At 38.1% G+C, this 21,833-nt stretch overlaps 1 protein-coding gene across 1 annotated transcript in view; it reads left to right on the top strand.

Moving 5' to 3' along the window:
* The first annotated feature begins 2,504 nt into the window (after window positions 1-2,504).
* DPYD (dihydropyrimidine dehydrogenase) overlaps window positions 2,505-21,833 on the top strand; it is an 802,527-nt gene continuing 783,198 nt past the window's right edge. The window contains exon 1 of the mRNA XM_055340016.1: window positions 2,505-2,655. Within this exon, the coding sequence (XP_055195991.1) occupies window positions 2,617-2,655 (39 nt within the window). The 5' untranslated portion in view covers window positions 2,505-2,616. The remainder of the gene's footprint in view (window positions 2,656-21,833) is intronic.

The raw sequence follows: 21,833 nt of genomic DNA, 5'->3' as shown, positions 1-21,833 counted from the left end.
GTAATATAGGTATTTACACATATACCCTTTTGCTTTCAATATATGTATATGCATCTACATACATACCTACATATTTAACGACAAATATTACATACCATTATAACAGTATTATTATACATATGTAATACATATATAACTCCAGGAGACTATAGATGACTTTGGAGGTGGGTAAGGTATGATTCTAGGAAGATACAGGAACATCTGACTTTGGAACACTATTTCATGAAAAAGAAAGTAGTTAGTTTGACACATGTTAACTATAAATTGATAGGTACTGTGATTTTCTTCTCAGGAATAAGTGGGACATTGAAAAGAATACATAGCAAAGTGAAACTAAAGCTTCTGAAATGAACTGCTTAATGCATAAACCAATTTTAGGATCTACATTCAATCACCAACCTTGGTACCTTATGCTCTGCTCATTCCTGGGCTGGAGCTGACTATCCAGTAAACAGAAAAGCCAGACATGAGCCCTCTCTTTATGGCCATTATATTCTGAATGGAAGAAAGTTATTAAACAAGTCACCCTTCAATAAATATGCAAATAAAATTGGATAGGGCTATGATAAAAAAAAATAGAACAAATTTAGACATGATAACAAAACTAGTTAAAAAGAGAAACGGAGACAGGGTGAGTCTAATCTTGTTGACTGGAATGGGTCAGGGGAGTCTTCTCTGCGCCCTAAAGGATGTGTAGAAAGGGAAGAGTCCTCCCAGTGGAGGACATATGCAAAGGGAAGAGAAATAGAAGGGAAGGTTACTCTTGTGCTGGAACATAAGGAGTCATGGCAAAAATGGCCATAGGAGAGGTTGTAGAAGGGTAAGGGAGAGATAATTAAGAGGTCACTAGAGAGTTTGTATTTTATACTGACTGCAATGTAAACCACTGAAAGATTTATGCCGTGTATGTCTCTCTCTCTGTATATAAGATGAGCCAATTAATACTTCTTAAAACTCCATCTGGAGTAGAGAGGAGTAAGAGTAGAACTGGAATACCGGTATCTTGGAGCTTGGTGGATGCAGTGAAGGTGGAGAAATGATGAATATTCCAAGATCTCTGTAAGAGGCTGAATCCTGAGAGCTTGGGGATGGATAAAATGTGGGAGAACACATGATTTTAAAGGTTCTATAGTTTTTCTTAACCATAGTCTTTGATTCAAGAAAATGTACCCATTCTATATCTAATAATAATTCCAGGTTCAGGGAGGTAACCTAGTGGTTTGTTTAAAGTCTTCCCAAACCACTCATGGTGGTGAGCACCCCAGTTATTCGGTCCCATTTCTCTTTTATATTCCAAGCAGGCATCACTGTACTTTACTATTTTGCTTACTTGCTTGCTCAGAGTATGATCTCCGTGAGAGTGAGGTATCTCGCCTGACGGTGGATTATTTTTGAAACAGTAAACCCTCCACAAGAGAAACCACAAGTAAATTAACCAGATAGGTCACTACAATATAATTTGAGTCTTGTTACTAACATGGATTTTTCCCCAACCAAAGTATGGAGTAAGGAGAAAAAACACTACTGCCTGACAGTATTGTTAGGTACCTAACATTGTTGGGTACATTGAAAATGTTCAATAAGTGTATGTTGAGCGGAATGACGAATGCACTAAGGAAAGAATAAGGATATGGAGGAAATATCTGAACCCAGGCTGCTCACAACTTAGCCAAGAGGATCAAGAAGCTTGATGAAAGCCTCACTGGAAGGAAGCAGGTAGCGCTCTGAGCGAAGCGGGGACGGTGCACCCATGCAGCCGGGAGGACGGGGGAAGGTCTGGAGTCCGATGGAGTCAAGGATGAATGTTTTCTGGGTCGAGACCGTCACTAAGGGAGAATCACTGCCCTCTCCACAGCAAGCTCTGTAACGAAACATAAGGCACTCCTCGAAAGAGCTTCACATTTTAGAATCATATATATATATTTAAACGGCCCTTAGAATGGACTGCGCTGCAAAAATATAACCTTGATCTTTGTACCACGGACACCACTTGCCACTTCTGGCCGTAGCAATGTTGCGGGCCTCGGCCCCGGGCCCCCCACCGCCCTGCCCCGCTCTGCCCCGGGTTCAGGCTGCTCGGGTTAGACCCGCGCCCTCGCCGCCTCCCGCCCGGGCGCTGCAGGAACCGAGAGGAACGTTTGCTCCCCTCCCCCCCCCCCCCCCCCCGGGAGTCCTGAAGATGCAGCGAGCGGCCCGTGAACCAAGGTTTCCGCACCTCGCGGGGGTCGTGCGGAAGGAAAGAAAAGGAGCGATTCGCCGCTTAGAGCGCCAGCCGCCTCTACCTCTACGTCCCGGGGGCCTCTCCGCGGGGCCCCGCCTCGCACGCTCAGGCCCCGACCGCCCCGGAGCTCCGGGCAGCCCCGGGCGCCTCCTCCCGCGGCCGCCGGCGTGGGGGAGGGGGCGGGGGAGGGGGCTCCGCTCGCGGGCCGCGGGTGCGCAGGGCGGCGCGGGGCCGAGCCCGCAGCCCCGCCCCCGGGGGCGTGGCCTCCCGGCGCCCCGCCCCCGCCGCCGACCCTCCGCTTCCTCTTCGCCCGCCGCCGGGGCGGCCGTCACTGCGCTCCCCGCCTGGAGCCCGCAGCCGCGAGGAGGGGCGGGCGCCGGGACTCGAGCGCGGCCATGGCCCCGGTGCTCAGCAAGGACGCGGCGGACATCGAGGTACCGCGGCGCGCGGGGCCGCCGGGCTGGGCGCGGGGGGGAGGCCGCCCGGGGCGCTCGGCAGCCGGGGCGGGACGCGGGAAAGTTTGCGTCCGCGGGGGGTCGGCGGGCGGAGGAGCCGAGCTGCAGCCCTCGGGGGCGGCGGGGCGGGGAGGGGGTCCCGCGGCTGCAGGGGGCCTCGCCGTCGGGCCTGTTTACTTGGGAGGGGGCTAGGGACGCCCGCCCCGTCCTGCCCGGAGCGGCGCGGGTTGCAGTGAGGCGGGGTCTGCAGGGAGGGGGGCCCCCGCTGCCCCCCCCCCGGGCTGCCCCGACACTTACCTCCCGCCCCCTGCCTCCCCCTGCCTCCCCCTGCACGCGCGGCGGGGCACCTGCCTGCTGCCTCCCCCTGCACCTGCGCTAGGTGAGTGGTCGCGAAGGTCGAGCGTAGGAGTCACGGGGATCTTAGAGCAGCCCCCGCCTGCCCTAGTATTGCTTATGGGATTAATTTAACGTGGGGAGGAAGGGAACAAAGTATGGGGAACATGAAGAATGCAGTGCTGTCAGGAAAAAAAAAAAAAAAAAAAAAAAAAAACCACAAGCAAGCTGTGTTTTTCTCTCCTCTTAATAGTTTTTGATCCCCTCTCTCGCTGCTTCTGTGAAAATGTCATCTTTCTTCCAGTGAATAAGGTCCCTAACCTGAAATAGCAGGATCGTTTCCTTTCAATTCTCCCGAAGACTTTTATGTATGAAATGAAGATTTAATTACAGTGATTTTTTAGACATCCTAACCCACTTTCAGGATTTGTGAGCTGAGATAAACTGCCTTTTTTTTTTTTTTTAACTTTTTTGTTGTTGTTGTGCTTTAAGGCTTTTCTTGGAGTCTTCCTCTCTGATAACATCTGTGTATGTGTATATCTTCTTTTTCTATATGGGGCACGATTTTTCTTTTCTCAGTTTTTTTTTTTTTCCAGGGGCTTAAGTAAAAGTTAAAAACCACCTGTTTGCACAATAGCTACTTTTGCCACATTTTCGTCTGTCACTGATTTGAAGTAACTTTGTGTTCTCTTTGGGAGATGTAGTAGTCTTTTTTCTCCTTACTCCATGCTTTGGTTTGGAAAAAATCCATGTTAGTAACAAGAGTCAAATTATATTGTAGTGACCCATCTGGTTAATTTACTTGTGGCTTCTCTTGTGGATAGTTTACTATTTCAAAAATATTGATGGATAATATATATTTAACCAAATATTTATTCATGTGTGCACAGGGTAAAAGATAATTTATGTCATCGCTCTTTTTGGTCCTTGATACTTTGACTTAACCAAATCCTTTCTTTCTTTCCTTTTTCTTTTCTCTCTCTCTCTCTCTCTCTCTTTTTTTTTAAGAATAACAGCAAAGTTTTGATAGCATTCAGACAGTGCTGATTTTAGAGAATAGACTGTCAGTGGGCAGGTGGCTTTTGACTTTTGGCTTTTGGATTTCGGCTTGGGTGTTATTTGCTTAGCTGATTCCTTTCTCTGTATTTCTCTTGCAATTGTCTTTGAAATCATTTCTTAACCACATTAACACTAAGGAAAAGATGCCAGTGAAACATTAAATGACTGGCTTCATTTTGCATGTTGTTTGAACCAAGACCATTTGAGAAATCCACACCCTCACACTCACCTCAATCTAACCTTAATCTATAGGGTTCATCTGTTTGATATTATTTATAATCTAGAATGGTGGTATTTAAAGTTTTCAGCTTTTATGCAGTTTGTATATGCAACACATTTTAATCAGTAATAGCTTTCATTATACACAGTACCTTCCTTTTCTCTCCACGTAATACCCGTGATTCATGAGCTAGAGTGCCATGAGAGAGCGTGAAATTAATCATTAAAATATAATGCAGTGAGGAAAAATACATTAAGCCTAAAGAAACACATTCAAGCATAGATGTCTTAGTTGATCCTATTGATTCACCAAAGTTCATTTTTGTTTGAAAAAATCAGAATGAATTATGAAAGCTCAGTTTTCTGTCAAATTTGAATGCATACATAGGATTTTCCTTCCTTGAATGAATTCAGTAAGACCATTGTCTGGAGATTGATCTGACATGACTGTGACCATTGCTTTAGTCTCAAGTATATGGAGTAATCTCAAAAAAAAAAAAATCAGTATGAAACAAAGTACATATTCACTTGATAAATGTGAAAAGAACAGAAGGTGATGGTGACAAGCTACTATAATAGTGATTTAATATTCCCTGTAAGCTACCCAACAAAACCTTAGGTTTCATTGAAGCAGCCAAGAAATATCCTTGTGTCTGAGGAAAAAAGTTACTGAGGTATACAAAGTTGCTTTGTGTGTTCACTCCATAATATCTAGCCTCCATTAAATATCACATCAGAGTTTGAAGGATTGGGAGCATGAAAAACAATCAGAATGTCACCAAACCCCAAAACTGGAATATTCCTGGCTGAAAGGTAGGCATAACAACAATGATGCATTTGTAAGTGATATATATATTAGGCGATAGAACCTTGCTCATATACTCAAAAATTGTTTTCATTGTAGTAATTGTAGAAGCTGTGTGAGAAGTGAAGTTTTGGGGGGGTGCCTGGATGTCTTAGTTAAGTGTCTTCCGCTTAGGTCCTGATCCTGATCCCCTGGTCCTGGGAGCTAGCTCTGCATCTTGGCTGGAGCAGGGAACCCTGCTTGGTGGGAAGTCTGCTTCTCCCACTCCCTCTGACCCCCCTCCTGTGCTCTCTTGCATGCATGGGTGTGTGCATGCTCTTTCTCTCAAATGAGTAAATAAAAATCTTAAAAAAAAAAAATGAAGATGTTGTATTTGTATTTGCTTTTGTGGTTGGTTTTTTTTTTTTTTTTTTGTCCGTTTTGTAACCTGACACATTAGTGTGGTTCAGAATGTGGGATCTAGAGCAACAATTGTCTGGGGTTGAGGTCTAATTTAGCTCTTTTCAGCTGTGTGACTCTAGGCAAGTTACTTAGCTTCTCTGAGTCATATTTGCAAATCTGTCGAAAAAGAAAATCATAATAGAAAATATAATAAACAAATGTCACAAGTTGACATCATGTTAGGAAAAAGGACAGATGTTAAAAAATAAGAATATGAACAAATATCTTAGGAAAATCACTGCTGATGAAATAATTAGCATTCTAAAGTTCATTAATGGCATTAATCGTAGCTAAATACTTTTAAAAGTCATTTACTTCATGGAATTAGTTTCTGAAGCTAAATTTTGTCTAGGATGACTTTCGAATACAAATTCCCCTGGGAAGGTTTCAGAGAAGGTTAATACCCAATATTGATCACTTTTCCTGACTTCAGCAGTACCTTCACAGTACTTCATTTAGTTTAAATTGATAACCAGTATAATGTCAATATCTGCACATTTAAAAGCAAGTACGAATGATTTTGGAAGAGCATACTTGTGTTTAATGCCTTGTTTCTCTCCACTGACATGGATTATTGAGAGTAGACTATAAAAGTATAGTTAAAGGAAAATGTATGTAGCTGCAGGGAGCTTTTAACTTTTCGAATAATAATAATTTTGATAAATATTTACAACCAGACAGAATTGCTACCTACTGCTCTAATGCTTTCACTATCACAAGTCAAAGTCTATTCCTTGAATTATCAGTCTATGGGTATTAAAAGGTATAAACTCATTTCACATTTACCCTGAATCAGAAAGGGATTTCCGTCCATTGTCTACAAAATCATAGTGCTTTTCAAGTCAAATAGAGTTTCTGAATTACTTATACTCTGGCTTCCATAATTGAGAATTTTCTCTTTATTAATTAAGAAATAAGCTAATAAAATGGTAGATTTGGAAAATGGGAGTATAAAGGAAACAATTTGGGAAATTTCATTTTAAGGAGCACTTTGAAAAAAAGGGAAAGGCTTGGGTTATGAGTTATTTGGTATAGATGGAAGAAGATACTTAGGAGTATCCTTTAGCATAACTGCTTCTGTCCCGGGGAGGGGGGGGGGGTCATGGTTCCAAAGGCGAGAATATTTAACTATGCAGAAGTTATGGGTTATTTATTTAAACTTTTATTCAGTGTATATGTAACAGTTTTTTCTTGTCTCCTTTCTTTAATTGATTGGGCATCACCAATCTATGGAAATGCTATCATGACTTGCTGAGGCTTTTTCATTTTCTTAAAAAAAAAATTAACTTTAAACTTGTTTTATGAGTTTGAGTTGTTAAAAATATGCCTGTCCTCTGTTCTGTGGACCATACTTAATTGAAAGTATTTCTCCTTTCTAAGGAATTTGGGCAGTAAAAATGTTTCTGATAATGTGATTTGGGAAAGTTACTTCATTCCAAGTGATAGCTCCTTGTTGCTTTGTGGTACATTTCTATAGGTAAGTTTGGTCATATGTGTATTTTAATACATTAAAAAAAACTGTTTTCTGTACATGGATTCAGTGACCAATTTTAGTAGTTTCATTACACACTATGAGATTAATGACTAGTGATGAATCTATCACTAGGGAAATTTTACATTGGTATCTTAATCTTAACCATAGCAGATAGTTTGTTTTGATTGCCTAATTGTAAAAATGTGCTGGAATTTAGTAGTCTTCTTTCTTGTGTTCTGGAAGAAAAGTTCAGTTTTGGAAAGCTAAATATTTGGAGTAAGTAATTGATAAGAATGTGAAAAACACCTAGGGCCAAAATACTGAGATAATTGGATAATCTTTAAGTAATCTCTTTACTTAACAATTTGGATACAGCATTTTACCAAATGGAACAATGCAAGAGCTGAAAAATAGACTTTCCAGTACAGTAAATCTATCTGGTCACTGTGGGAGAATTTTTAATTAGCACAAACTTAAGTTATAAAATGAAAAACACTAAAAATAAAGACTGAAAAAAGCAAGTAATAAAATAATATGACAAAGAAAATATGATACTGATACAGTTCAGGCTTCAATGTGCCTAAAGAGGATATTGAAAAGCAAGATTGGCCAATTTATTTTTCTGCATCTTAGCTATATAGCTATAATGACAAATATGTGGTAGAAACCTTCAGTCCTTAAAACTGTAAGAAAAATTTCCCTTCTGCCCTACCTTAATTCAAAAATATTTAATAAGACATTCTAAGATTATAAATTTATAGAGAGAATTTTGATTTTCAAATGTGACATGATTACCTTCTGGATTTCATTTGCTCTTAATCCTCATATCAAAACAGAAGGTATTTTTTTGGCCTCAAACATCAATAGTGTGAATGTTCACTGGTATCCTGGAGCCAATTATACTACTGAGATAACTCTTAATAGGATTATATATTTCCTGTGGTTTATAATTATTACTTCTTCCATTGCTTGTAATTAAAATGTTATGCTAGGTGTGAACTCAGTGTATAACTTTTCTTTTAGAATGTTCACCACAGATATCTTTTTATTGATACTAGGAATTCAGTAATTTTATATAGTTATTTATTTTGTATTTCGCAAAATCAAGTTTTCAGTTCATTAGGTTAAAAAAGAAAGCATCCTGTTAAAACAGACCTGGGTTCTATTCCTGGCTTATTCCTTTTTATATTTTTGTTATTGTGGTCAAGTTCCTTCCTGGACTATTCTTTGTTTCTCTGTCAATTGGATTTAATCCTAATTATTTCATGGAATAGCTATAATGATTAATTGGTGTCAAATACATATAGTGCTTCAAACAGCGTCTGCCACATAAAATATATAAATATATATATATATATATATATATATTTTTTTTTTACGATAGTCATACAGAGAGAGAGAGAGAGGCAGAGACACAGGCAGAGGGAGAAGCAGGCTCCATGCACCGGGAGCCTGATGTGGGATTCGATCCCGGGTCTCCAGGATCGCGCCCTGGGCCAAAGGCAGGCGCCAAACCGCTGCGCCACCCAGGGATCCCTTTTTTTTTTTTTTTAAATATATGTTTTTTAAATGGTAGTACTTCCTTTTAAATATCACTACTGTATATATCATGTGTAGAATGTAAATGTCATTTGGCTGGAATTTGCTCAACTCCAGAAATTAACTAGTGGTATCAAAGTCTGTTAAAATATGTGAGGTAGGGAGGAGTTAATGAAGTTAAAAGAATTAGGAAAAAAGCTTCAGAAATGTTGCAGATATGTTTTATAAGAAACTTCTTGAATTTTATTTGTCAATATCAATGAGAAGGGGGAGTTTCTGAAATTCAGACTAAATTACAAAGAGCCCTTTCGTTTTCTAAAAAAATTTATTTAAAAAATATGTGTAATGCCCTCTATTTGCTGGCCCTCTAGTGTAAACTGAAGGAGATTCAAAGGAAGTTTGTGACATAGGTATTTCTCTATATAGGATTATCCACGTCTGATACACTAAGGAATAACATTCAAATCTAGGTCTGACCCCCCCCTTGATCCTTAGTATTTAACTGCAATGTACATATGGAATAATTTTTTAGTGTTTTTCTGAGTGTTTTTTGCGACTATATCAGGACAGTGCGTTGGTGAAAATTATTTCTTGGCATTCTCAACTGTATTTAGAAGGGTTTAGTATTACCCTTTTCTAAAAAGAAACTTCTACACAATTATTTAAAAAAAAGCCCAGCTTTTTTGTATCTCTGTACAAACTGGATTAAGCTTCTAATTTCTCTAAGGAGGTACATTAGCTTCAAAGACAGTTTTTTATTCCTAGACTTCTAAACAGCCCTGTACACACTGTATATTCATGAAAACTTTTTCAATTCCTAGGAAGGAAACAGTTGGAGATCAACCTATTTTGCACCAGGAAAATGTAAACTGTGTTTTTTTTTCTGAAAGATGACTCAAATATTAAATATTTTCATACCAGGTTGTGATAATTTTATTTTTTTGAGAATTTCAGCTTGCTTGTGTAATAGCATTCTTGGTATCCTCTACCTCTATCATAATAATTAAAGAGACAATCTGTGTCCCTACCTCCCAGGTGTTTGGAAATTGATATTATGAGTGCTTATGAATGTCCCCTTGAGGCATTGCTGACTGGGCCACTTTGAAGAAAAATCTCTTCATCAATAATGAAGCCCTGAGGGCCACTTCTCAGGGGACCCACACAAAATTACATGTCAACTCCAAGCCTGATTTATACAGATGGTGCTCATGGATGGAGACCTGCCTGCACTTTCCCTCCTCCCATATTTTATTAGCCACCACTCTCTGCTGATCCTCCCCTCCTCCCCTTATACTTTTCTCTCCAAACTTCATCTCCTAATTTTCTACCTGTTTTACCTACCCACAATTGACTCGCCTAACTAGATCTTTTATCTTTGTGAAAGCCTTTGAATGATTCTAAAAATTGACTTTAGCAGCATGTTAAAACTTTAAAAATGTTAGTATATCTAACGTAAAAACCATTTGAAAATCTCCAGCAAAGCAATAGTAGAGAATATGTATTTACTATATGTTAATTAATACAAGTATTCTAGGATAGGGGACAGGCTCGGGAATATGTTTGCTCTACGTGTTGCGTCTCTTGCTCTCTGACCTTGTGGAAATCATTCAACCACTGTGAAGAGTTTGCTGACTTCTCAGTGAATTTGCTATTGATCGATCTTTTAAGGATGATTTGTAATAAAATATGGCAATGGTGAAATTGTTTGGAAATGTGACCTGCTGAGTAATCATATTAAGGAAATGCAGGCATGGTGTTGTCATAGCTACTCTATTTTACATGCTAGATAGGATTAAGTATACCATTTGTATCTACTATATGGAATTGGCATACTTACCTGATTTTTAAACTTTCTTTATGCGTGCCTTCTTCCTTTTCTTTTTCAGTTAAGTCTTTCCTGAGCACAAAGAAAAAGTCCAATCCTTCTATATATGGATAGAGTTCTGTGAGGTGATCTGGAATTCATAAATTCATATTTTGTGTCTCTTAGATGATGTTGTCTTTAACTAGAAACATGGTCAGAGTTTCTAAAAAGGAGTTGGGAGTCTCTTAGTTTCTCCAGTGTTTGTTGATTGGTAACTGTCAGTGGGAACCAGAGTATTAAATTCTTGGGTTTCTAGCCCATAGGGAATTCACATTACCTTTCTCTGACTACTTGTACCACAGTGACTTCAAAGCTTTGGAGACTTTCTTTCAGATATTCTTACATAAATATTGGGGAGTATTGGAGTAGAATGCTTGAAATCTGCATACTCCAAAGAAAGACACTTAGTTCTTCTCATAGATCCTTAGGGTTAAATAAAGCACGACAGCTTTCACAGCAAGAAGGAAAAAGCATCTTGGGAGGAGGGGGTAACTTTTATTAATGTTTTTTATTCCTATGATTTAATTTTTAAGATTATTTTTCATGAGCATTCCAGAAAAAAATGTCCAAAAAAGTTAGAAAATAGACCTCAAACATACATAGGCACACCACCCAAATTAGCCCTGCTAAGCGATTTAGTTATTTTCTTTCCTATGCGTAAGCAGTTTTTTCCTAAACGGTTTTAATCATATTTAGCTTTATATTTGTTTTCTTCTCTGATAAGAACTATTTCCCCCCATTCATACTGGCTTTTTAAATACTTTAAATAGCATCATAAGACTTCATGGAGTGGAGATACCAAAATTTATGCAAGCCTCTCCTTAATGATCAGATATTTACTTTGTTTTAATTATTTATAATAAGACTTCAATATTTTTTTCTTTTAAGACATTTTGCTTAAATATACTTGTAAGGGTTGGTTTCATTGAAATATAGTGCATTTTAGTTTGCCTTTTCCACCTATCTACATGATTCAAATTAAGTGTCTTTTTAAAAAAGCATTTTTTAAAAGGAAAAAGTCCATTATTGGGTGCAAGGATGGAAAAGACAAAATGGAATTGGAACCAATTACTCGTTTGCTTCATCTCCCACCACATTCAAGGTTACAGAACACACAAGCATTTGAATATAGTTTTCCTTTGATGTGGATGTGACTTCGTTTGGGCTCAATGCTGATTTGATGCTTCATTCTAGATTATGGCTTGACTGCCTGATGTTTCCTTATTTTTCCACCAGGGAAAACAGGAAGAGTTAAGTTGGGTTTCAGATTGTTTCCTAAATGGGTAAATGTCAGGCTTTTATTTTGAATGATTAGGTATGACACCAACTGCAGATGTTCTAGTGTGTAACCAGGAATGAAAACTTTTATATTGTACCTGGTACCCTGTGCCCCTGTCTCACTTAAAGCCACTTGAACGACCATATTTTCAAAACATTCTTTTTTTTTTTTTCCGAAACATTCTTTTACCTTAGGCCTTTATATTAGAAATATAAATTGGTGTGTGTGTGTGTGTGTGTATGTGTGCATGTATGTACATATGTGTACATACACAAAAGCATGTGTGTGTGCAATTTATTTTTCTTTTCCTTATGGTACTTAAGAAGAGGAAGAAAGTGATGATTGGCTTAATTTGTATTTAATTTGAACATTTTTTCCACGTTTTAAAATAGGTTCGCTTTTTTTTTTTTTTAAGATTTCAATTATTTATTCATGAGAGAGAGGCAGAGACACAGGCAGAGGCTCCCTCCCCAACAGGGAGGGAGCCTGATGCAGGATTCGATCTCAGGACCCCGGGATCACATCCTGAGCCACAGGCAGATGCTCAACCATTGAGTCACCTAGGAGTCCCTGGCTTTTCTTTTAAACAAACTAACAGGATTTTAGTGTAAGAGTAAAATAAAAGAGGTAAATAGAAATAGAAATACAACTAAGTAGAAGTATCTCTCAACAAAGTGACTTTAGAGAGAACACACTTCAACATAATAAAAGCCATATATGAAAAACCCTCAGCTAACATCACAGTCAGTGACGAAGAGCTGAATGAAAACTTTTCCTTTAAGATGAGGAACAAGTCAAAGATGGTCCCCTCTTACCTCTTTTATTTAAATAGTACTCAAAGTCCTACATGCAGCAATAAGACCAAAAAAAGAAAAGGCACCAGATTGGTAAGTAAGAAGTAAAAATGTCATGTAGTATCATTATACACAGATGACATGATAATAAATATAGAAAGCCATAGATTACACCGAAAAACTCTTAGCTCTTAGAGTAATTTATTCAGTGAAGGTGCCGAATACAAAATTAATACACAGAAATCTGTTTCAATATACTAATAATGAAGTAGCAGAAGGAGAAATTAAGAAAACAATCCCATAAAAAAGAATAAAATGCCTAGAAAAAAATTTAACCAAGGAGATGAGCAATGTATATTCTGAAAGCCATAAGTCATTTATGAAAGAAATTGAAGATGGCACAAGTAAATGGAAAGATAGACCATGCTCATAGATTGGAAGAATTAATATTGTTAAGATGTCTATATTACCCAAAGAGGTATAGAGATTCAATTTAATCTCTATCAAGATACCAATAATATTTGTCACAGAACTAGAACAAATAATCATAAAATTTATATGGAACCACAAAAGATCCTGAAGCAATCTTGAGGAAAAAAAAGAGCAATAAAGCTGTAGGTATCACAAGTCTAGATATCAAGCTATTGTAATCAAAACAGTATGTTAATGGCACAAAATATACACATAGATCAATGAAACAGAATAGAGAGCCCAGAAATAAATCAACATTTATATGGGCAACTAATCTGTGACGAAAAGAGGCAAGAAGACAAAATGAGGAAAAGATAGTTTCTGCAATAAATAGTAATGGAATAACTGGACTCTACATGTAAAAGAATGGACCTGGACCACTTTCTATCACCATACAGAGAAGTAAACTCAAAATATATTAAAGACCTAAATGTAGGACCTGAAGCCATAAAATTCTTTTTTTTTGGGGGGGGGAGGGTAAAGATTTGAAGTATTTATTTGAGAGAGGTCAAAGAGAGTGTGTGCGCTAGTGTGAGGGCAGAGGGAAAGGGAGAAGTAAGCTCCCCATTGAACAGGGCTTGATCCCAGGATGCTAGGCAGATGCTCAATCAGGCAATCTCTTGGACATTGGCCTTAGCAATATTTTTCTGGATCTGTCTCTTCAAGAAAGAGAAGCAAAGGTAAAAATAAGCAATTGGGGCTACATTAAACTAAAAAAAACTTTTGCACAGCTAAGGAAACCATCTACATAAGGAGAAGGCAACCTACTGAATGGAAGAAGATATTTGCAAACTCATACATCTGAACACCAAAAATACAAGTAATCAATTTAAAAATGGGCACGGACACCTGGCTAGCTCAGTTGTTTAAGCATTGAGCGTCTAACTCTTAATTTCAGCTCAGGTCATGACCTCAGGGTCCTGGGATTGAGCCCCCAGGTCAGGCTCTGTGCTCAGCAGGAAGTCTGCTTGAGGATTCTCGCCCTCTCATCTCTCCACTCCCACCCTGCTCACATATGTACTCTCTCTTTCTCTTTCTTAAGCAAATAAATAAATCTTCAAAAAAAATAAAATAGGCAGAGGACCTGAATATGCATTTCCCCAAGGAAGACCTACAAATATCCAACAGATACATGGAAGATACTTGGCATTGCTCAACATCAGGGAAGTGCAAGTTAAAACCACAATGAACTATCAGAATAACTAGGCTAACCTACATCAGTTAGAATAACTAGCGTCAAAAAGACAAAAAATAAGTGTTAGGATGTGAAGAAAAGGGAACCCATGTGCACTGTTGATGGGAATGTGAATTGTTGCAGCCTTAAAAAATCAAAAATAGAAATCCTGTATGATCCAATAACTCCACTTCTGAGAATTTATCCAAAGAAAATGAAAACACTAATGTGAAAAGATATATGCACCCCTATGTTCATTGCAGCATTAATTACAAAAGCCAAGATATGGAAGCAGTCCAAGTGTCTATCAACAGAGGAATGGATCAAGAAGAAATGATATATATATACACACAATGGCATACTGCTTAACCATAGAAAATAATTAAATCTTGCTATTTGCAATAATGTAGATAGAGCACATTATGCTAAGTGAAATAAGTCAGACTGAAAAAGACAAATACCATGTGATTTCGCTTATATGTGGATTCTAGAAAACAAAATGAACAAACAGAAAACAGAAATATACTCAAATACAGAGAGCAAACTGGGGCTGCCAGGATGGGGGGAATAAGGGATAGATAAAATAGGTGAAGGGGATTAAGTGGTACATACGACTTCCAATTCTAAATCAATTAGTCATGAGGAGGAAAAGTACAGTATAGGAAATAAATACAGTATAGGGAATATAGTCAATAATATTGTAATAATTTTGTATGGTGACAAATAGTAAATACACTTATGTGGTGAGCATTTCATAGTGTACATAACTTGAATCACTAGGTTGTACATCTGAAACTGATATTGTAAGTCAATTATACTTCAGTGAAAAAGTATACACACATACAAAGGAAAAGTAGAAACATCACAGATTTTAAGAATATTAGCTGCTAATTAATTATAAAATCACAACAAGATCAATACTCTTTTGGAAATATATAATCCACTAAAACTAACTTCAGGTAAATTCAGAAACAGCAATGGACTAGTAGGCTTGATCTATTATGGTTTTTTTTTTTTTTTTTGAAGATTTTATTTATTCATGAGAGAAACAGAGAGGCAGAGACACAGGCAGAGGGAGAAGCAGGCTCCGTGCAGGGAGTCTGACGTGGGACTCCATCCCAGGTCTCCAGGATCAGGCCCTGGGCTGAAGGTGGCGCTAAACCGCTGAGCCACCCGGACTGCCCCTATTATAGTATTTATTATAATGCGATATTTAATGGATCATTATTGCTTATTTTAGTTAAAATGAAAGTGTAGTGCAGATTAGTGGTTAAGAATGTAGACTCTGGAATTAAAGTGCTAATGTTCATCATATCCTAGCTATGTCACATATTAGTTTTTGACATTGGCAAATAATTTTAACTTTCCATGTTTTAATTTCCTCACCTGTCTGATGGAGATACAGTGATGTACTTGTATCATAGGATTGTTGTATGGTTGAAGGACATACTACATATTCATCATTTTTAATAGTGTCAACATATAGCAAATACAGAATTAATACTAAATATTAAAATACTAATGTTGCTGCGTGAACTGGGGGAGACCCCAGCCCTGAGGCCTTGATCCAGTCCATTCCATAGATGTCTCTGAAGGCTCTTGGTCACTTCATGAGAAAGAATTCAAGGACAGAACACAATGGAAGTGGGAAAGTTTCTTAAAGCTCTCAAGATCTGAGAGTGAGTAATGGAGTGAGAGAGCACTGTAGGCCTTGGGGTTTAGGTTTGTATCTTTTACTGATGGTTGTTAAAAAGGGGGTGGAATATTCATTATTTGGGGTGGGGATTTTTTGGAAGTGGGGCTTTCTGCCCAACATTGTCAGCCATCATGGACCTCTCTCTCCACTTTGATCCAGCTTCTTGTAACTTTGTTTTGAAATGCTGCCAGGATAGGCCTCTGACTTTCCCAATAGCTGGCCATGACTTCCTCATTGCTGGCTTCCAGACATCCTGTTAAAACCTAACTAACTGCCTCTAACACTATTAATGGCTACCAGTTATCTTTTTGACTCCAATTGTCGCTTTGATAATCTGTTATTTTGATGTTTTAAACACAGAAATTTAACTTTTTCTTTTGTACATTCAAAAATCTTTATTAATTTCTCCCTGTATACTAGAAACTGGTCCAGATTTTTTTATTATTATTAATTATTATTATTATTATTAAAGATTTTATTTATTCATGAGACACACACACACACACACACACACACACACAGAGGCAGGACATAGCAGAGGGAGAAGCAGGCTCCATGCAGGGAGCCCAATGTGGGACTTGATCCTAGAACTCCAGGATCATGACCTGAGCCGGTCAGACACTTAACTGCTGAGCCACCCAGGCATCCCTTGGTCCAGATTTTAAAAGCATACCTGCAAACAAGACAGAAAAGATTTCTGCTCTCAATAAAATTGCATTACAGTAAGAAATAAATGACAGTAAAAATTTCAAAGTGTATGTACCACAGTAATATGATGCAGAATGACTGGAGGAGTTTCCTTTGTTTGGGATAGTCAGAGAAGGCCTTGTTATGTAGGTGACATTTGAACTTAAACCTGAAATACCAGAAGGAGTCTGCCATGGCCTTTGAGGAAGAAAGAAAGAAAATTAAAGAGGTGGGATTTGGCTTAATCCGAGAGGCAAAAAGAAATACCAGGTGTGTGAGATACAAGTGTTGTATTTAACGACATTAAGTTTTAAATACCTATTAGATATCAAAGTAAAGATATTAAGTAAGCCTCTGGAAATAAGTATCTGAAGGTTAGTAAAGAAATCACAGCCAGAGATGGGAAGTGGGGAATTACTGATACAAAATTGATGTTTAAAATCCTGGGGCTGAGTAAAATCACTTAGAGACAGTGTAGCTAGATAAAGGGATGGTGATTTAAGCATTTAGAAGAAGTAGCCAGGAGTCTGTGATGTCACAGAACGCAAGGAAGGAGGAAGGAGGTGGTGTAGTCAGCTCTCTTCATTGCTGTTGATAGGGTAAGATGAAGGCATGAAAGTTTCCTTGTAATTTGGTAGCATAGAGAAATTGTGAATTTAATGATAGCTCTTGGAAAAAGAAGCCTAATTGGAATGGATTGAGAAGGGCACAGGAGATAAGGAAGTGAGACAGTGACACTAGAAAACTCTAGGGTAAAGTTTCACTCTACAGAGAAACACAGAAATTGGGAAGTAACTGGAGGGGGAAGATAGAGCATGTACATATGCTAATGAAAGAGAACCAAGAGACACCACTGTTGAGAGACACAGAAGGGATAATTACCTGTATAAAGGGATTCTTTGGATGAGGGGGAATAGAGTTGATAAGTATAAGCATTCGAGTCAGATGGATGCCAGAGAGGTACAATAGTGGGTGTTCCCATCTGCTGGTTTTAGTTTCTCAATAAGAGTATGAGGCAACGCCATTAACTGAGGCTAAGAGGAAAACAAGAAGTAAATTTGAAAAACAGAAGAAAGTATGAATAAACTTTATGGAAAGTGGGAAAATGAAAATAATAAGGTACTATAGTAGTATTGTTAGGCAGTGTGTTTTCTATTTGAAATTTCTTAAGAATTCAACATGAATATAATTGTGGGTTTGTCCATCTGCTTTTAACTGCTTGGGTTCAGACAGAGTAGTTAATTGGGGTAGGATTTACCTGGGCAATAACATTGGTGTGAGAGGGGCAGAGAATTAAGGGTGTCGTGAAGAAGACATGGTGGTAAATCAGGGAATCTTATGTGAGACAATTCAGGATAGTAGAGAAAAATGAGTTTTGAGAATACCAGAGGTAGTAGGGTCAATGAAATAGTGGTCTCCATAAGGTCAGGGAGCTGCTGAAAGGCGGAAAAATATGAAGGTGGAAGAGGTGGAGGATGGAGTGGTGTGTTTCAAATAAAGCTTTTGGAGATGGTGTGATCATAGGTAATAAGAAAGCTGAGATCATAACCAAGGGAGACGTGCCCATGGTGATGTGGAAGGAAAAATTATTGCCAGTAAGATAGTTGAATAAGGGGCAGAGCTGGATGAACCAAGTGACTGTTGAAACTAAGACTACTATAAATAACAGTGGGGGTGTGAAAAAAGAACTTGATTTACATTCTTACTGCATTAGGACAGAGGGTGATGAGGTAACCAAGGAGTAGACATAAGGAGTAGAAGACAGGGCAGCCCGGGTGGCTCAGCGGTTTAGCGCCGCCTTTAGCCCAGGGCCTGATCCTGGAGACCTGGGATCGAGTCCCACGTCAGGCTCCTTGCATGGAGCCTGCTTCTCCCTCTGCCTGTGTCTCTGCCTCTCTCTCTCTCTCTCTCTGTGTGTGTGTGTGTCTCTCATAAATAAATAAATAAAATCTTTAAAAAAAAAAGAAGTAGAAGACAGAGGAAAAATGATGTAAAGGTACTGAGGAAAGACGGCCATGTGATTAGAGGCAGACATTGGAATAATGTATCTGCAGGCCAAGGAATGCCAGGGAGAGATAGCAAACACTGGAACCTTGACATGACAATGAAGTAGGCTCCTCTACAGGTTTCAGGGTGCATATGATTCGTTGACACCTTGACTTCATACCTGCATCTTCCAGAACTCTAAGGTAATAAATTTCTGTTGTTTTAAGGCACCCAATTTGTGGTAATTTTTTCATGTCATCCTTAGCAAGCAAATAAATACAGATTAAAAAAAAGAGATTTATTTATTTTAGAGACAGAAGGTGAGGGAAGGGACTCTTCCAGAACTCTAAGGTAATAAATTTCTGTTGTTTTAAGGCACCCAATTTGGAGTAATTTTTTCATGTCATCCTTAGCAAGCAAATAAATACAGATTTTTTTTTTTTTTAAAGATTTAGTTATTTATTTTAGAGTCAGAAGGTGAGGGAAGGGACTGGCAGAGAAGGCAGGAAACAAGCCGACTCCCCACTGAACGGGGAGGTTGACATGGGGCTTGATTCCAGGACCCTGAAATCATGACCTATGCCAAAACCAAGAGTTGGACACCAAACTGACTCAGCCAGCTAGGCATGCTGCAAATAAATATGGATTTTGGTATGGATTGCTAAGAACCTGGCATATCTGTGGAAGGAAGAAAGGGAAGGAGGGAAGATACTTTAGATGTAAGGGTAGTGAGGGTGGTGATATCTAACATTTATAAGAGAAGAGAACTTTATTGCATTCAAATTCGTAGTTTAAGAAAATAATTAGGATTTAATGTTATGTTTTAGAGAGTCTTGAATATGCTATTAAAGTCCTAGTTCTGCTACTTTTTAGCTTTGTGAACTTAAGCTAATTTCCTTATCTATGAAATAGAGATCATGATACTTTTCCTATCTACCTCATAGTGTTTTGTTTGGAACAGATGAATTAAGAATAAATGCAAATGTAAGCTGGTATTATCAGAAAGCTGTTTAACTTAGAGACATGTACAGTCCTTGTATGAATGGAAAAGATATTTATTATCAAATATGCCAAAGAACCACACAGATAACTTTTAAAATCCACATTAAAAATTTATATATATTTTTTCTCCAAAGCTTAAGTTACCAACAAATATACCTTCATTCCATTTTATAAGTAATTATTAAGTACCTGCTATATCCTAGGCACTACATTAAGTACATGTGGGGGCTGGCTAGAAAGATAAATGTGTCTGTCGTAAATGAGCTTATGATACCAGAATGGAAGATGAGGCAAATTCACAAATAACTATAAATCAAAATAGAAAGTAAAAAATGCTTTGGGGTGATGGTTTAGAATTATGGTGTTAGAATTAAAGTCTGCATGCTATGAATTCACATTCATGCAACTTAATCATTTACTTTTACACTGTTATTTTGATATTGTTTAATAAATGATGATAAAGAAATTCCTGCAACTTTTGTTGCAATTTCCTCCCACCTTCACTCTGATCGCCAGTAATTCAGGGACCAAAAAATGAGTTAGGTGTCTATTTTTAGAGATAGGAAGTAGAGGGCTACCCTGGCTGAAATGGGTCAAATGTAAGACAGGTAGAAGTATAGGAGCTGGCAAAGTTAGATTAAAGAGGGTGAATGTGGGCCTGTGCACTTTACAACATTTTTTTTCTCTGTTGCTTTACTTATGAACATGTTTCCAGCCTTACAAAGATGCATCACTTTCAGAAATGTTGAAACCAAGGGCATAGAAAGGTTAAATGGTTTGATTACAGTCAGTAGTGAATTGGAAACTAAAACCTATGAATATGAGCCCAATTTTACATTGCTGTTTATTCAGACATTAAAATACATGACAAGAAAATGAGGACTAAAAGAAGTATAGGAATGGGAAGTCCTTCAAATGTTACCTCATTTTTTCCCACTGTATGCATTCACAAAATTTCTCAATAAGATATTTTATAATGGGTTCTTCAAGGAGTCCTTCACATGTGTAAATGAAGCAAGGTATGAATGGCTTCTCATCCACAAACCAGATGGTTGCAATGGAGGGAGCTGATGAAATATCATCAATCACTTCTCAATATGGTGTTAACTGACCAGTTTTGCCCTTTTCCAGGCTACTTTGACCTCTGACAGGATAGATTATTTGTTGGAGAAATTAGGAAAAAGAAATAAGCACAATGGACTAAAAGACTGGAGTTGGTTTGGGGATTCTCCATATATATATATTTTCCTTCTATAATTTCTGTACATTCAGGTATGTGTTATAAAACCTTGGATCACTGGACTCCTGACTGAAGGACATTTTTCTTTTGCATTCTACTTTGTAACAATAACAGTGCCACTGTCAAGATAACCAGTTCTTATTTGATGATTAAAAAATGTGATTAAATGGTATATTTATGGCCAATTTATATTAGCTTAACCCTTGTCCCTTTTGCATCTTTAGTACTGTGCAATTTTGAATTAATTATGGTACATGGTGAATACTTAGAGGTATACATTATGTAATCATAACTTGTAATTTAGTTTATCAATTTTAAAATAGCATACCTGCATAAAAACTATGGCCTAAAAATAATATACCTGCATAAAACAATTTGATAGTTTGATAACTTATTTCTTTTTTTTTAATTTTTATTTATTTATGATAGTCACAGAGAGATAGAGAGAGAGAGGCAGAGACACAGGCAGAGGGAGAAGCAGGTTCCATGCACCGGGAGCCTGACGTGGGATTCGATCCCGGGTCTCCAGGAATCGCGCCCCGGGCCAAAGGCAAGCGCCAAACCGCTGCGCCACCCAGGGATCCCTGATAACTTATTTCTTGAGTCAGGTTTTCTGCAGGAATTAAATTGCATTGAGTAGTTATAAAAAGTTCTTTTGTTATTACTCAAGCTCATCCAGGCCTTTTAATACCCATGGAAACTACTTTAGATTGCCTTGGAGTTGTGAGTCCCTTCCATTATTATTAAGGTGTTATCATTGAAACATTATGATTACTGCCCAGTGCATCTTGTGGATAATCTCTGAATTATCCCATTGTTTTAATAATGTCATCTTTAAGTGTTATTTTATTCTAATCAATATAATGAAAACACACACAAATAAAAGATAAATAAATTAGAATGAGCTTTTGAGGAAAAGCAACAGCATCTTTTACTACTCTTACCAGTGACATACTGATAAACAACTAACTGGGAGTTGAGAGAGGGGAGTGAAGAGTAGGGAAACCCTGATTTGTAGTGTTTGCTAATTTCTATGGGGTAAATACCTTCTTTGTGGCAGACTTTTCAGCCCTAAAAATGGAGAGTTTGGAAGA

Source organism: Nyctereutes procyonoides, unplaced genomic scaffold (assembly GCF_905146905.1).
Source record: "Nyctereutes procyonoides isolate TBG_1078 unplaced genomic scaffold, NYPRO_anot_genome, whole genome shotgun sequence".
Classification (NCBI taxonomy): domain Eukaryota; kingdom Metazoa; phylum Chordata; class Mammalia; order Carnivora; family Canidae; genus Nyctereutes; species Nyctereutes procyonoides.
Note: the sequence above shows the minus strand (reverse complement) of the source record. Positions and strands in the feature narration are given on the sequence as shown.